Source organism: Quercus robur, chromosome 4, assembly GCF_932294415.1.
Source record: "Quercus robur chromosome 4, dhQueRobu3.1, whole genome shotgun sequence".
Taxonomy (NCBI): Eukaryota; Viridiplantae; Streptophyta; class Magnoliopsida; order Fagales; family Fagaceae; genus Quercus; species Quercus robur.
The window spans coordinates 18,285,237-18,302,587 of NC_065537.1; the positions used below are offsets into that span (position 1 = coordinate 18,285,237).

General features: G+C 32.1%; 1 protein-coding gene across 1 annotated transcript; it reads right to left on the reverse strand.

Moving 5' to 3' along the window:
• Nucleotides 1-6,082: 6,082 nt before the first annotated feature.
• LOC126720740 (heavy metal-associated isoprenylated plant protein 46-like) lies at nt 6,083-7,123 on the reverse strand. The gene is made up of 3 exons (XM_050423518.1): nt 6,942-7,123; nt 6,755-6,839; nt 6,083-6,647 (listed from the first exon to the last, which is right to left on the reverse strand). The coding sequence occupies exons 1-3, from the start codon at nt 6,945-6,947 to the stop codon at nt 6,343-6,345; spliced, it is 396 nt and encodes a 131-aa protein (XP_050279475.1). The 5' UTR covers nt 6,948-7,123; the 3' UTR covers nt 6,083-6,342.
• Nucleotides 7,124-17,351: the final 10,228 nt, after the last annotated feature.

Here is a 17,351-nt window from a genome sequence, read left to right on the forward strand (position 1 = left end):
TACATTCTCACCATTCCTCCTTTTTCTTCCTCCTTTCTCCGGGGGCCTTCCCCCCTCCCCCCCTTTTTCTCCTCCTTTTTTCCCTTTTATACTAGTATTCGATTTCCCTTCTTCATCTACGTGTCAGTTTCTCCTTGTTTGGGACAGTTACTCGTCTTATCAATCTTCACGTCAGAGTGGTTGGGAAAAGCTGGATAGCATGGTATGGGGTATGGGTTTGTCAGGTGCTGGGCTCCACGTTATGGTGTTGGCAGCTTTCTAGCTTGTACTGCTCTTGTACTGAGTTTGTCCTTTTCTTCAGGCGTTTTGTGAGGCGTTGAGCGTGAGGTTGTCCTCGGCTATATTATTGGGCCATCAAGGGGTTCTCCTCATACCTCTTCGGCAGTAGGGCTCCTCGGCTTGGACTTTGGGCCATAAATGTGAAGTGGGCCGGGATTCCAAATTTCAGGCCCCACAATAGCCCCTCGAAATCCTGCTTCCCGACTTTTTAGTTGGGAAGGAGGGTTTTGGTGATGCTGAGCCCACCTCGTGACTTGTTCAAGTTCCGTGCCTTACTGCTGCTTGTGTCCTTCCATTTGCATGGGAGATGTGCCGAATTAAGAGGCATTACTTTATTCTTCATCCGCGCAGTGCCCTTTGTCATTTCAGTATTCGAGGCGCGCCTTCACGAGGACCTTTAAATCTTGTGGTGGAGGATGGTGTTGGAAATTGTGCCAGAGCTGCCTTGTTTGCAGCGTTTCTTGGGAATCTGCTCAAATTAAATTAAATGACACCTCATTACCCTTTATATAAGTAGGACAGGTGGTTGTTCTCCTAGCATATAAACCCTTCTGCTTTCTTCAGAATTATAACCCTTTCTCCATAACCAGTTCCCACCTCCAGTGTCGTCTTCCCTTAGTGCCATATGTTTGAGGCTTGGGCGGAGGTGGAGGAACTTCACCCGCCACAGAGGCACCGGACCCTTCCAAGACTTAAAGTGATGTGGTCTGGGTAGGGGAGGCACAGATTTAAGGTGTCCTCCCGCTTGGATATGGTGGGAACGGTACCCTCCCTTCTTTCAGTCAAAATCCGAAGCAGGTTCTGGTCACACCAGATTTTAGGTGTGTCAGAAGAAAGGTTTTCCGCCATCAGCGCCGTTTGCGATACCGCAGGCGTGGTTCCATGAAGGCCCATCAACTTCCGGCTGCCTGTACCTTTTCTTCAACGGTGCTGGCCTCAAGTTGGGTTCCCTGCACCTTTTTCTCAGCTCCGCTAGCCCGAAGTCGGGCTCTCTACGCCTTTTCTTCAACGGTGCAGGCCCCAAGTTGGGCTCTTTGGCTGCCTGAGATATAGGCATGTAAAAGTGTTGAGGAATGATTTTTCTTGAACAACGTCTTGAAACAGCAGCCAACCTCTCCTCTGTACTACTTCCTCAGCTTTCTCTTTATTCTCTTGTATCTTTCTTTTCGCTTATGTAGTTAGCTTTAATATAAGATTATTCCAGCTTTTCATTGTACGCTGTACTATTTCTTTGTCTTAATAAAAAAGGAATTTATTTACTTGTTTTGAATATTTTTCTTTTTTGCAACAACTACTTTGTGAATGGGTGTGCTCCATGTGTGTTTTTCTTCAATGATACTTAGAGCAGGAAACCTTGAAACACAATCCGACTAATTCTAATTTACCGACATTACCAGGCATAATAACGATAATTCACAGTAAATTAAACTCAGGAAACTAACAGAGATAACAGCTGAATATTCCGTAATACGTGCGAGGAGACCGTCCGAGAACGATAAATTCTAAATAATTCATCCGAGGGGGTAACCGAGCAGTGAGGGACTCTAACTGCGTTTTGACAACGTATGGCACTATATTGCAGTCGCACCAATTCCTCTGGTACCGAGGATCCGAGGGTAGGCTGGGGAATCCATGCAGCCTTGGGATTAGCCCACTTATCAATGGGGAACTCTTTCGCGGGGTAGATTCTAAGGGTCATATAACGTCCAGGTTGTGTCCAATCCCCGTATTGTCTCTTCTAAGTACTTGGTTTCCCCATAGGCTTGAGTCCGAGGACCATGCAAGGCCTTGGTTCTGTCCAAAACTTGTAATTTTTCTTTTGAGTACTTGGTTTCCCCATAGGCTTGAGTCCGAAGACCATGCAAGGCCTTGGTTCTGTCCAAAACTTGTAGTTTTTTCTGTGTACTTGGTTTCCCCATAGGCTTGAGTCCAAGGACCATGCAAGGCCTTGGTTCCGTCCAAAACTTGTAGTTTTTTTTTTGAGTACTTGGTTTCCCCATAGGCTTGAGTCCGAGGACCATGCAAGGCCTTGGTTCTGTCCAAAACTTGCAGTTTTTTCTGTGTACTTGGTTTCCCCATAGGCTTGAGTCCGAGGACCATGCAAGGCCTTGGTTCTGTCCAAAACTTGCAGTTTTTTTTGTGTACTTGGTTTCCCCATAGACTTGAGTCCGAGGACCATGCAAGGCCTTGGTTCTGTCCAAAACTTGTAGTTTTTTTTTGAGTACTTGGTTTCCCCATAGGCTTGAGTCTGAGGACCATGCAAGGCCTTGGTTCTGTCCAAAACTTATAGTTTTTTTTTTTGAGTACTTTTTTCTCTGCATTTATTTGTTTTTCGAAGGTCAGCCCCTAGACTATGGCGGGGAGAGTCGGCTTGAGGCCGGAATCCCCTAGAGCCGCCCGCGCCGTTGGCACTGCAGGGCGTAGCCCCTAGCAGAAGTTTATGTCGGAGCAACAACTGCATGTCGCCGGAGATGGAGGAAACCCCGCAAACCTCTACTTGCTAAAGAGTTGACTCCACCGACACCTGGGCCGATGCACAAGCCTTCCCACAGACGGCGCCAATTGTAGGGACACAATTTTTAACGACCCAAGGATGACGTTGGGCTCGTGTGTAAATGGCCCGAACAATATGATTTGTAGAGAGTGGGTTTGGAAAGGCCTGCCTTTGGGCGCTGGGTTTCGGTCTGGTCCCGGTTTCATGAGCGATCATACAAAGATGGGTTTGGACTGTATAGCTGAGCCTTGCATCAACGTAGTTTGAAAGGTTTGACTCCTCGGAATTAGTCTGAGGAGCATTACATTCTCACCATTCCTCTTTTTCTTCCTCCTTTCTCCGGGGGCCTTCCCCCCTCCCCCCCTTTTTCTCCTCCTTTTTTCCCTTTTATACTAGTATTCGATTTCCCTTCTTCATCTACGTGTCAGTTTCTCCTTGTTTGGGGCAGTTACTCGTCCTATCAATCTTCACGTCAGAGTGGTTGGGAAAAGCTGGATAACATGGTATGGGGTATGGGTTTGTCAGGTGCTGGGCTCCACGTTATGGTGTTGGCAGCTTTCTAGCTTGTACTGCTCTTGTACTGAGTTTGTCCTTTTCTTCAGGCGTTTTGTGAGGCGTTGAGCGTGAGGTTATCCTCGGCTATATTATTGGGCCATCAAGGGGTTCTCCTCATACCTCCTCGGCAGTAGGGCTCCTCGGCTTGGGTTTTAGGCCATAAATGTGAAGTGGGCCGGGATTCCAAATTTCAAGCCCCACAACTACAATTACAAATTATTTTACAACATTTTTACAAAATGTTGATGTTGACCAACCTCTTATTGGTTTTCATATAAGCTGATCATTAACATCATTTTTTCATTTATCAATAATTACTCACCACATCAACAGTCTGTAAAATTTTTTGTAAAATAGTTTGTATTTCTATAAATGAAACAGGCAATTGTATTTTAAAAAGAATCTTCTATATTTCATTTTAAGCTTCTACAATAAATTTTGAGTAATGCTATACTCACAAATTATTTTACAACATTTTTATAAAATGTTGATGTGACCAACCTCTTATTAGTTTTCATCTAGATCCACCATTAATATCACTTTTTTATTTATCAATAATTACACATTATATCAACTGTTTGTAAAATATTTTATAAAATAGTTTGTATCTCTAGAATTATTCATAAATTTTATTTGTTATACTTAGTGTAAATTAAGTTACGTTATTTTATTGATCGGTTTCATGAATCGACCAGTGGATGTCATCTATTTATTAAACCAATTACTTTATTCTAGAGTCAAGCTTAAGTCATTGTATAATGAGTTGCAAGCATTGTAGTTATGATTTTTTTTAGTACTCACAGCACTCATATAAAACTTATTTTGGAAAACAGAAAATAAATTTTATATAAAGAGTTATACATTTTCTAAATCATTAGATTTAAGTAGATTTAATAGTAAAAAAAATACACTCATTATTACTGATATTCTAATTAGGATCTCATTTATTATTTCTTATTTATGAGATTCACTTACCCATCTCTAAACCAAAAAAAAAAAAAAAATTATACATTTCTCTCACTCTCTCTCCTTCACTGCCATATGTTTCCATTACTAGGACATTATCAGGTCAACTTTTGTCCAAAACAGGAGGAATCTAAGATCCTGCTAGAAGAGAACCAATGAAGTCTATAATAGAATATATGTCCCTACGGCCCAAAACATGAGAACGTACAAACAAGGTTCTAATAAAGACAATTCTAGCTATCGTAAAAAACGCATCTACACTTTCAAAAGCACAATGATTTCTCTCCCCCCACAAAGTTCACAAAAAGCATAATGAAGCTCAGTTCCAAACAAATGAAGAATATTTACCATATCAATTCCACCATCTCGAAACCAGCTTAACAACGCTATTTGATATTACATTACCCATTGAACCCAAAAGCATAATAGATAAATTTTTACAAATAATTAATTTTAATCATGACTTCTGATTTACGATACAATCCTTTGTTAATTAATCAAGCAAAAAATTTCATAGCACATAGCCATTGCATTTTCTCAATACAATTAATTAGTTAATGATTTTCGTACAAAAACCACATGAACAAAGGTTAAGCATAGGATAATATGCACTTGTCAGGACAAACAAATATAAGGAATGAAATGAATATGAATTGAGTTCTCAAGACTTCTAGAATAAGTCACCGATTTCTTGGCTTTTTTTCTTTTTTTTTGCTGGCAACTTGGCCGTAGAGGTGAAACCCTATGGGCAATGGATGTGGAAGAGCAATGGAGGAGAGAGAGAACAAAGAGAAACTTACGGTGGAGAGAGAGAGAGAGAGAGAGAGAGAGAGAGAGAGAGAGAGGCGTGTGTGTGTATATATATATATATATAGTGTTATTTAAAAGTTTTAAATTAATGTAACGCGTATACTATTAAGTATAACAAATAATATCTTAATTGTTGAAATTGATTCGTTTTACGTTTCATATTAAACATAGAAGATTTTTTTTAATAAAAAAATACAATTAGCTTTCATTTATAAATTCATATATGAGCAAGTATAAGTGGTTGTGAAGTGTGAGGGGCAAAGGCCGAAGTTTAAGTCTCTAGGAGGGAGCTTCACACATATATGCACTTAGATTAAACTAGAGTAGAATTTTTATCTTGTAAATATAAAAAAAAGCATCCAAAATAGAACAAATCTCACAAATAATAAGACAAGGTTCAATGAAAATTATTAGACGACGAAAAATGAGCACTCTATGGTGTTGGGTCCCTTATGATGATCGATCCCTAATATGGCCTTAACTTGGCCTAATTTTGTGTCAATCTTAATAAATTGGATTGTATTTGACTTTGTGAGCCTGAGTTTATCAATCTTGTTGACTGGCCTCATGAACTCGATGGGTTATATCGATGGGTTTCTGGCAAAACTTCATGAGCCTAAGTTTAGCTGATTTTGTGGACTGAATTTTGTCAGTATTATGGCTAAAATAATGGATTTTGGGCTTTGTCTATTTTTTAAGATAAGTATGATCAAAACCCAAAGATGTGCAAAAAATGTCCTACCTATAAAGTATGAAGTTTTAAGAAATTTTAAATTTTATTTAGTAAATAACTTAGGATTGAATGACAATTGGAATTTGAAACTCCTTATCCCCGCTTTATTAGATAGGTCGACTTGGAGGCTTAATTAGAGGTCCATTTTCCAGCAATTGCTCAGTTTAAAGAATTTTCGTTGATACTATATTGAAGAAATGTATTTCAACAACAAATCATTTTCGGATTTTCCCATTACATGAATATAATTTCTTATTCAACAACACTCTTTTCTATAATTTTATTGTCACTTCGTATCATGCTTTAAGACAAAATTTTCACGCTTCACAATTGAACGAGAACTATAGAAAATTAATCCACACTTCCTACACTTGTCTATACTTAAGTGCTCTTACTTTAGATTCTTAAAATAAATTCAATCTCAAGAACCATGTGTAGAATCTAAGTTAAGGCACCTAAGAAACTCTACCTAAGTTTTAGCCATCAAATAATTCCTACCCATAGGTCACATAATAGTGCAAGAGTTCTGGTTGTAACCCGTGACATCATATGTATAATATGGCACACTAGGTTGATAATAACATGGCACACCAGCTTGATAAGTTGGCCAAATCATTGATTGTATTCCAGATTCACTGGGTTTGGTCTCTTGCTTTGGTTTTTCCTCAGTACTGACTGGCGAGACACTCGTTAACTCAGCAAATCCAACTTTCTTCCTCAGCAAAGATGTCAAGTTGACTGAATCAATGTCATCCCCAACAACAACAATCTGACTACTGTCCTCACCTTGTAAAGAGACTGATTCCACACCTTAAGAACCCAAAACAAAAACAATATGATCATTAGTTTTAAATTCCTAATCTATTTTAACAATGATCAGAATAAAAGACAAAAAAAAAAAAAAAAAAAAAGTATACCTTGTAGAGCAACTGCAATCTGCATGGCCTTGGCCCGAGCATTCTTTTTGCCATTATTTAAGGTGACTCTGATCACTACCTTTTGCTGCAATAAAGTATAGAAGTGTCAATTAATGACATAAAATGCTTGGAAGTACATAAGAAACAGAACTTTTAAATAATTGTCGAGCATGGTATTCATCATTACCTTCATTTTCTTGGTCAGAGAGTTCAAATTCTTATCAGGGAGCTGCAGGGTGCTCTGTTTAGCTAGCTAAGTCTGGGTGTTGTTGCTTAATGTCACAAAAAAAATGAAAAAGGAAGGGATATATGCCAGAGTTCAAAATCTTATCTGTGAGCAAAGTATGTTTAGGTAGCTAATTATTCTGGGAGTCGTAGCTTAATATATATAGGTGTAAAGTTTAAGTTCACACTTACACTCGGAACAACCTTTTGTTTGTCCTGTCCAGAAAGTTTGGTCTACTACTTTTTTTGGTCTACTAGATGCGGCTTGCACGCGGTTTCTTTATGAAAGCCAATGAATTTTATGGTTTGCTTGACGTATAGTTAACGAGGTCAAATCCAATATAAGGACCGTCACAATTTGTGTGGACTGAAGTTTGAACTGGATCACTTCAAATTCTAAGATGATAAGTTGTCACATCACCTGATAATCCATTTACCTTTTTTTTTTTTTTTTTTTTTTTTTTTTTTTTTTTCATTTTAGAGGAATAATAACGTAGATTTATACATTTCAATAAGTTTCTCATATTTTTCTCATCAATCAATATATATATTAATAGGTAAATTTCAAATTACAATCCAATTTTGCATCATGTGTCCTAAACTAATTATTTTTAAAGAGAGTTTATTTTCTAATTTTAGAATCAAATGTGAGACCACATTATAAATATTAATTCATATGAGTTATTGAGTAAAAAAATCAAAGAGTCTCAAGTGAATGAATTGTTAAAAAAAAGTACTTCACAATAACAAAAATTAAGAAGTAATTAAAAAAATAAAATGGACAATTTACATTTTATACCTAATAATATTCTTACAAGACATTTTAAAAAGTTAACAAAATATTAGAATAACTATTAATAGTATTTAAATTATATATATAAGAATTATACTATCCATCTTTTTGTATATTTTTAAGTGGATTCATGCATATACATGAGGTTACAAGCTAGTATCTATCAAAGCAGAGACCTTGTGTGGGAGTGCATGAAGTCTTGCCGTGAGACTCTAATTTTGCATTTAGTCTTTTTAACATCTTTTTATTAAGTCTTTTTTATTGTTATCTAATAGATTATAATAACTTTTTTTTACTGTTATATAAAAATATGAGCTGCTCTTGACAATTAAACCAAATGTTATTCTCTACAAAATGGGTTACCTTTTAAAAACAAACCAACCTTATGAAAAGCCCAAGCCCAGTTATTACTTTACATATTATGATCTAGGTATCTCATCCTTCCTACGTGTAGATGAAAGCCAAAATCCTTAACCACTTACAAACTCTCTTTTGCCTCTCCCACGTGTAAATGATACTGCTAGTAAATCTCATTCTCATGAAAGCATGTCTATGCAAATTACGCAGGAAAATTCTCTTTGTTGTTGACCAATGCAAAATATATATATATATATATATAAATCTTGAGATTCCTGAGGTTGATGAAATAATTGATTGATGCATATTTTAAAATTATTAATAACAATTTTTTTTTGATAAATAGCATATATTATCTCACAAAATGTCATTTACATAATATTTTCTTTTAAAAAAAATTTAACGATAGGAATGGTCAAAAACATGATTCTATACAAGAAAGATAAAAAATACATGCAAAACAATTTTCATAGGAGGATTTATCTTTAAAGAATATGAAGACAATAGAAGAGATCAAATGCATTGAATGGGATCCTACGAAACAAGTTTATTAATCATTTCAAATTATACTCATCATTTACTTGAAAAAATAATAATATATCATACTATTTACATTTTAAAAAATTCATATTAACTTCAAAGTTCATTGTAGGATGTGAAATGCTATGGTATTGCAACAAGCAACGTTGATACAACAATGGGTTGGTCTTTTATTTCATGCGTACTTTATGGAAAGAAGTTCAAACTACAATCAGGATCATTTTGGTGTGCAAAATGTGAAACACATAAAAAAAATCTCCCTATTCCAAGGTTAAAGGCACTCACATTAACTACATACTCTTCAAATATTTATAACATATTCATCTCACTATAAGTAGTATATATACAATTGCAAACTACTTTAGATACATGATTCAAGTTGAAGTTTTTGATGCAACTAACAAAATAACTTTTGTGATATTTGATTGAGATGCTAAAAAAATCCTAAATAATTTTGCAAGAAATCTTTCTGAAAAACAAACTAAGGTACAACTTATTTAAATTATTGTAAAACTTTTGATCATAATATATATAAAAATATATTCCTCATATGAAAATTGATACTGGAGAAGAAATCCCACATGACCTTAAGAAAATTTTAGGAAGAAAATACATTTTCCTACTTCATTTGAATGAATTCAATCTAAAAGATGGTTTTGAAAATTACACAGTTGCTAAGATTTTTTATGCACCTTCAAATGACAAAAAGGTATGGAAGATTAAAAAAAAAAAAAAAAAAATACACAATCCAATATGCTATATTAACTCTTTTGCTACACTATTCCTTATAAAGTAACAAAAAAAAAATATAAAATCATTTACAAAAAATTGTCACATCACTGAAGTTTAATATTAATGCAGATACCTATGCAAAATCTTAGCGACAATAAATCCACGAGTCAAAACTTTGTAAGATCCAGTCAGGAATCTTCCAATGTCAATTCATTAGTGATTAATACAAATGATGCAACAAAATTAAAAAAGTGATGAAATCTCAAAATTGAACAAATAGGGATAGACCAAACTTCAAATGTTGAAGATGAAGAAATAGATAATGATAATATACCCCTCAACAAGATTTACAAGCATTGTCATATGATAAAAATAAAGCATTGAAGAAACAAAAAAACAAGATTTCACAGTAAAACTCTTTATTATGTCACATAATAAAGCATTTAATGGTTGCTTATAATAAATAATAATATGAAAATTTGACCTCTACTTTTTTTTTTTCAAGGTGTTGAAATGTGATTCATGGGAGTAATTTAAAAGCAGAGTTATCAAACACGTGTTAAAGACAAAACATCTTTTTTATGCAATCAAGATTCACGAAGTAGCTTAATTATAAGATGGATCCAAATGGGAGAAGTGGATGAAACTTTTTCACCTTTTTTGTGGAGGTGGGTGGATAAACCCATTTTTAGTTTAGACAAAAACTTAGACTACCTTTTATCTGTCCAGTAAAAGTTGTAGAAAAATGTCCTACAAATAGTTGGGTATCGTGCTTAGTCTGCAGTTCTCTTTTTATGAAAAGGGTCTGGTTAATGTATGCTCTTAGGGCATACACTAAGCTTTCTATTTTTGGAAACATTTTCTCGGGAATTGAAAAAACTGTCATAACCTTTTCAATTCTCGAGAAATTTTTTTTCTAAAAATGGAAATTAATGTGTGCCCTAAGGGCACACATTAGTAAAATCTTTATGAAAATTGAAAAGCCAATGAGTAGTTTGTGGTCTTTTTTGGATTACCTATAGGGACATGGGCTTTCTTCGGTTCTTCCTCTTTAGTTGACACGGTCGCGATTGTGTCTAAATATGAGAATTATTGTCGTTTTATATAAAGATTATCTCATTTTTGAACTCTATTTACAAAAAAAAAAAAAAAAAAAAAAAACTCATGTTTTTATTTTATGATAATAAACACTCGTCATAGAGCAAATATTATAAATTAAAATTCTATTTAACATCATAATTTATCCTAGTGATCAACCTTCTATTCCTACGAAGAAAAGTTGAAAGTTGAATCCCTTTTAACCTTATACCTCAGGTAACTGACAATTGAGATTACCAAGAAAGAGCTGGTATTCACCTTTAGGACCTTTAAAGTGTGGTAAAGCATTCTATCATGGAAAGATTGCACTAAAATAAATAAAAAGAAACTTTTCCTTCAAGGGTCCCTTATGTCGATAGTGGTCGTGGTTTATATTTTCAGTTGACTCATTTTCTGCACCCCAAACTTTTATGCTATACCAAATATATATATATATATATATATACACACACTGTTTTAAAAACCGGACCGGACCGGCCGGTCCGACCGGTTCAACCGAGAACCGGAGGCCAATCTGGTCCGGTTAAAACCTCAATAACCGGTCAAAAACCGGTCAATAACCGGAAAACCGGCCAAAAACCGGTCAAAAACCGGGGTTGAACCGGAAATTAAAAAAAAAACGGTTCTTTGATCGGTTCGGTTTTTAAAACCATGGATACACACGCTAGCCTCTGAGTAGAGGTTCTTTTATTTTGTTGGGTAAGGTTAATAATTTACATTTATTATAATTTGAAATTACTACATTTTTTTAATAACCAAAAAAAAAAAAAAAAATCTTAGGGATGTGATGAGTATTATGCATTTGCAGGTAAAATAATTTTTCATCAATATTGAGTTAAAATCTATATATATATATATATATATTATATTATATATTATAAGTACTGAATTCAGTCTCATATTTGTGGACATATCCAAACTTTTTTTTTTTTTAGTGAAGTATAGAAAAAGAATAATTCATTTTTAAATGTTTCATTTATCCAAACTTTTATTTACACATCTTTCCTTAATTGTTTATTATATTTTTTTAAGAGAAAATTTTGATTTATTGATGGGAGTTATCTACTTATCTTCAATCCTAAAATTTAGCCACTTACTACACATTCATATCAATAGTTAAAAAGAGCTTAAATTCAGGATTTAGCAATTACATTTAAAAACAAGAAACTCTATGTAACATTTTTGATAGAATAACATTTTTGATGGAAGTAAAAATGGATGTGGGTTTTTTCTTTTTGAGAAAAATGGACATGGCTATGTTATGTGTTTATGATAGTCCTATACTTTAGTAACTTAGTACAGATACAGATTCATAACAAAACAAAGTACAAAATTTTAATAGTTTTTATTTATTTTGTTGAGGTAAAAGACTTAGGTATTTTATTATTATTTATTTTCGTAAAGGAAAGGCTCCAAGATCCAAGTTTTTTTTTTATATTTTAGTGTTGTTTTTTAAAAATTTTATTTATGGCAGTTATAAATTTTCATTTAATCCTAAAATGTAGTTTTTTAATATTCAAATGTAATCGGTTGTAAAAGGAAAGAAAGAAAAATGAATAAATTAAAGCATTTTTTAGGAGTAAAACATGAGAAGTGAAATTTAAATATAATCGGTTGTAAAAGGAAAAAAAAAAAAAAAAAAAGAATTTGGTCACGGAAAAAGTGGAAAACGTTATTGGCATATTAAAAGCACTTTTTTAGGAGTAAAACATGGAAAGTGGAATTCAACTTGCAGTTTATTTATTTATTTATTTTTTAAAACATGTTTATCTTGTTAGTTGAAAAACTTATAAAAGAATAGATTGAGGGTATTTTGGATATTAAAATTGAGGATTTCAAACCGTGGAAACCTCTTAAATAGTAGTATAGATAGATTATCAATTGGTCTATAGTGAGAGAGAGGAGTTGAAGGGAGATAACTGACCATTGGAAGAGTTCTTTGTGGTGATCAATTGAGTATATAATGTTCTTGGAAAGGTTTTCTACTCTTAAAAGACCAAAAAAAAAAAAAAAAAAATCTACACTAGAGAGTTTATTTCTTTTTTTTCTTTTTTTTTTTTTGGAGAGAGAGTTTATTTCTTTATTTTTTATTGATTATAGAACAAATTTTCTATTGACTTACTTTTTTGTGGTACTAAATATTAAAAAATGAAAAAAAAAAAATGCTTTACAGAGATTTAAGTTCTTTTGCACCTTAGCATCTTCATGAGCTAGAAAATTTGTTCTTACCCACTTATGATAATAGGAACGATATTGTTCTAAAATGTTTAGGGAATATTACTTGTGATCATTATCATTTAAATGGCAGTTTATAATTTACAAATTGATTAAATGAGAAAAAAAAATATTTTGATTATATAAATTAACTTGATTTAAATATTTTCATCATATGTGATTAACATAAGTTATCATGGTATATATTTTCATTTAGGTCTATCTTCTCATTTTGATTGTAATTGTTAAAATTATTTCACTTAAATGGTAATTTTCTTAGTCTTGTTATGGAGGATGAAACTAATGGAAAGTGCTATGTCCACAATATTTTTACAATGTTTTCACAACAAATCATAGGTGGTAAATTGTTATTGATTTTAATTTGAATCTAAAACTTAAATTACTTTTTTGTCCATCCATAACAGTTAATAATAACATGTCATTAAAGATTTGTTGTGAAAAAGTTGTGAACATAACATTTCTTTAAAACCATGTTGTGATGCATAAATTGGGAGCAACTATGTAATACTAGCACTAATTGTGACTATAGAATTGAAATGCTCAAGGAGGGTTGGTAAAAGCATAGTCACTCTTTCATAAAGCAAAGGGCTTTGGCTTTAAGAAGAGTTTATGATCTTGAAGGCTAGCACCCAAGCTCTTGCAAAATGGGCAAGTAACCCTAGGTTTTTTGGATGTCCGAATAGCTCTAATTTATCATGTGCTTTTATTTCAAGCCTTGTGTTATGTATTTTTTTTTGAGAAGATTTTTTTTTTTTAGTTTAATATTGGCAACGTAAAAATGAAATAATATTTTTTTCTATGGTACTCTTCTGGTACAACTTATTTTTTATTTTATTTTATTTTATTTTTCCGTTTTTAGAAATAAACTATTTTAAAAACCTTCATTAGAAAAAAGAAGAAGAAGTTGTTTTAGAAATTAAAAAGTACGGTTTCAAAAAGGATATCAATCAAACTAGTGCGTAGGAAAACGTCCAATAATTGAGTCATGTCGTGATGGACGTCGTTCTAATCCAAAGATAAGTTTGATAATGGAGAAGTTTCTACTAGTTTTCCTATTCTACATCATCCAATGCTTTCGCTTTTTAGTGCTAATCGCTATTACGTCCACTACCAAAAAAAAGAAAAGAAAAAGAAAAAGGAAAAGAAGCTTTTGCTTTAGTACGGTCATTTGACATAAATCTTAAGTTGTAACATTTGACTTAATTTTCCGTAAGGTTGGCAGATTAATTATGATGGATGTACTAGTTGTGTTAGTAGCATTGCTCTTAGTTAGACTACGAATAATACTTTTTTTTTTTTTTTTTTTGAGAAAGACTAAGAATAATACTTAAAAGAGAAATGTTGTGTCTATCAATATTTTCACAACAAATATTTTGTAGCTTATTGTTACTGGTAGATAAAAAAAAAAAAATAATTTCAGTAGTATGTTCAAATTAGAACTAGTAATAATTTATTTCATAAAATTTGTTATGAAAACATTGAAATCATTTTTAAAAAATAGAATTTCAATTCACGTGGTAGAATGTATAAGGTGAGTGTGTACTACGGAATATATGACGTGTTGTGATATTATTACCCAGTTCTAATTTTGTGTTGTAAAACAATTCATGCATATAGTGGTAAAGTTCCTTTTTGAGAGAAAAAGTGGGGGGGGGGGGTTAATTAATGATGGACTATTTACAATTTGATTCAATTAAAAATACTTTAAAATAAAAGATAAAATAGAATAATCATAGATGAACATTTTTTTTTCTTTCCTCCTTTTGTTATGGAAAAAATTTCATAACTATTTGATTTATTATAGCAATAAACTTACATTCTTTTGAGAGTATCCAAAAAACAAAACGTTAGATTCAATTTTGAATATATTTTCCATTCCTTTTGTGATGGAAATTATATATATGCCAATAAAATTCTTGTGTATTCCAGTTGCATTCTCACCCCTTGTCAATAATACATTTTTGAAGCCTTTTTAGTAAGTCAAATCGAGATTATCTATTGACAAAAATTCAATTGTTGTCACTCTTGTTTTGCTTCATGCTAAATCACAAGAGCTAATTTCAAATAGGATGGCATTTATATTGATAAATATGTTTTGTTTCCCTCTATACTTAGTACTCCATCTTATATATATATATTAGAAATAATCAAATAATTGCAACATGTTGCTAAGCACTTTGTACATGTGAAGATGTCAATTCAACTATAAAGCCCTTGGTTAGCATATAATCTTTTTTAGATCGTAACAAAATTGTTCAACACATCAAACCATAAGGCATATGCTCATTGCCTACTATGTGCATCTCTAATGTCGGGAAGAAAGCAAGAAGGGGACCTCTACAATGCTCAAAATCTTTTATGAAAATCTTTTCCGCAGTTCTCTTTTATGAAAATTGAAAAGCCAATGAATAGTTTGTGGTCTTTTTTGGACTACCTTTAGAGACATGGGCTTTCTTCGGTTCTTCCTCTTTAGTTGACGCGGTCATGACTGTGTCTATATATGAGAATTATTGTCGTTTTATATAAAGATTATCTAATTTTTGAACTTTATTTACCAAAAAAAAAAAAAAAAAACTAACTCATGTTTTTATTTGATGACAATAAGCAATCATCTAGAGTGAATATCATAAATTAAAATTCTATTTAAGCATCATAATTTATCTTAGTGATCAACCTTCTATTCCCATGAAGAAAAGTTGAAAGTTGAAAGTTGAAACCCTTTAAACCTTTATACCTCAGGAAATGACAATTGAGATTACCTTGAAAGAGCTGGTATTCACCTTTAGGGCCTTTAAAGTGTAGTAAAGCATTCTATCATGGAAAGATTGCATTAAATAAATAAAAAGAAACTTTTCCTTCAAGGGGTCCCTTATGTCGATAGTGGTCGTGGTTTCATTGGTTTCATTTTCCGCACACCAGACTTTTATGCTATACCAAATATATATATATATATATATATATATATATAGACACACACGCTAGCCTTTGAGTAAAGGCTCTCTTATTTTGTTGGGTAAGGTTAATAATTTGCATTCATTATAAGTTGAAAGTACTACATTTTTCAATCACAAAAAAAAAAAAAAAAAAATCTAAGGATGTGATAAGTATTATGCATTTGCATGTGAAATACTTTTTCACCAATATTGAGTTAAAATCCATATATATATATATATATATATATATATTTTATATTATCAGTATTGAATTCAGTCTCATATTTGTGGGTATATCTAAACTTTTTTTTTTTTAGTGAAGTATAGAAAAAGAATAATTCATTTTTAAATGTTTCATTTATCCAAACTTTTATTTACACATCTTTCCTTAATTGTTTATTATATTTTTTTAAGAGAAAATTTTGATTTATTGATGGGAGTTATCTACTTATCTTCAATCCTAAAATTTAGCGACTTACTACATATTCATATCAACAGTTAAAAAGAGCTTAAATTCAGGATTTAACAATTACCTTTAAAACCGAGAAACTCTATGTAACATTTTTGATAGAATAACATTTTTGATGGAAGTAAGAATGGATGTGGGTTTTTTTTTTTTTTTTTTGGTTGAGAAAAATGGACATGGCTGTGTTTTGTGTTTATGATAGTCCTAAAATGTAGTCACTTAGTACATATTCATAACAAAACAAAGTACAAAATTTTAATAGTTTTTATTTATTTTGTTGCAGTAAAAGACTTAGGTTTTTCATTATTATTTATTTTTCTTAAAGGAAAAGGCTCCAAGATCCAAGTTTCTTTATTTTTTAGTGTTGCTTTTTAAAAAAAAAAAAAAAATTTATTTATGGTAGTTATAAATTTTCATTTAATCCTAAAATGTAGTTTTTTAATATTCAAATGTAATTGGTTGCAAAAGAAAAGGAAAAAAAAAAAACTGAATAAATTAAAGCATTTTTTAGGAGTAAAACATGTGAAGTGAAATTTAAATAGTGGTTGTAAAAGGGAAAAAAAAAAAAATTGGTAATTGAAAAAGTGGAAAACGCTATTGACATATTAAAAGCACTTTTTAGGAGTAAAACATGGAAAGTGGAATTCAAATTTATCATGTTAGTTGAAAAACGTTTTTTTTTTATATTTTTTATTATTATTTATTTTAAACATATTTATCATGTTAGTTGAAAAACTTGTAAGAGAATAGATTGAGGGTATTTTGGATATTAAAATTGAGGATTCTAAATAGTGAAAGCCCCTTAAATAGTAGTATAGATAGATTATCAATTGGTCTGTAATGAGAGAGAGGAGTTGAAGGGAGATAACTTACCATTGGAAGAGTTCTTTGTGGTGATCAATTGAGTATATAATGTCCTTGGAAAGGTTTTCTACTCTTAAAAGAACAAAAAAAAAAAAAAAAAAAAAAAAGAACTACTCTAGCTAGAGTGTTTATTTCTTTATTGTTTATTGATTATAGAACAAATTTTCTATTGACTTACTTTTTTGTGGTACTAAATATTAAAAAATGAAAAAAAAAAAGCTTTACAGAGATTTAAGTTCTTTTCACCTTAGCATCTTCATGAGCTAGAAAATTTGTTCTTACCCACTTATGATAACAGAAACGATATTGTTCTAAAATGTTTAGAGAATATTACTTGTGATCAATATCATTTAA

Bases quoted from the DNA above. Each gene is read 5' to 3' on its own strand.
- LOC126720740 (XM_050423518.1), bottom strand. The intron at 6,648-6,754 runs GTATACTTTTTT...TGGGTTCTTAAG, and splicing joins GATTGCAGTTGCTCTACAAG to GTGTGGAATCAGTCTCTTTA.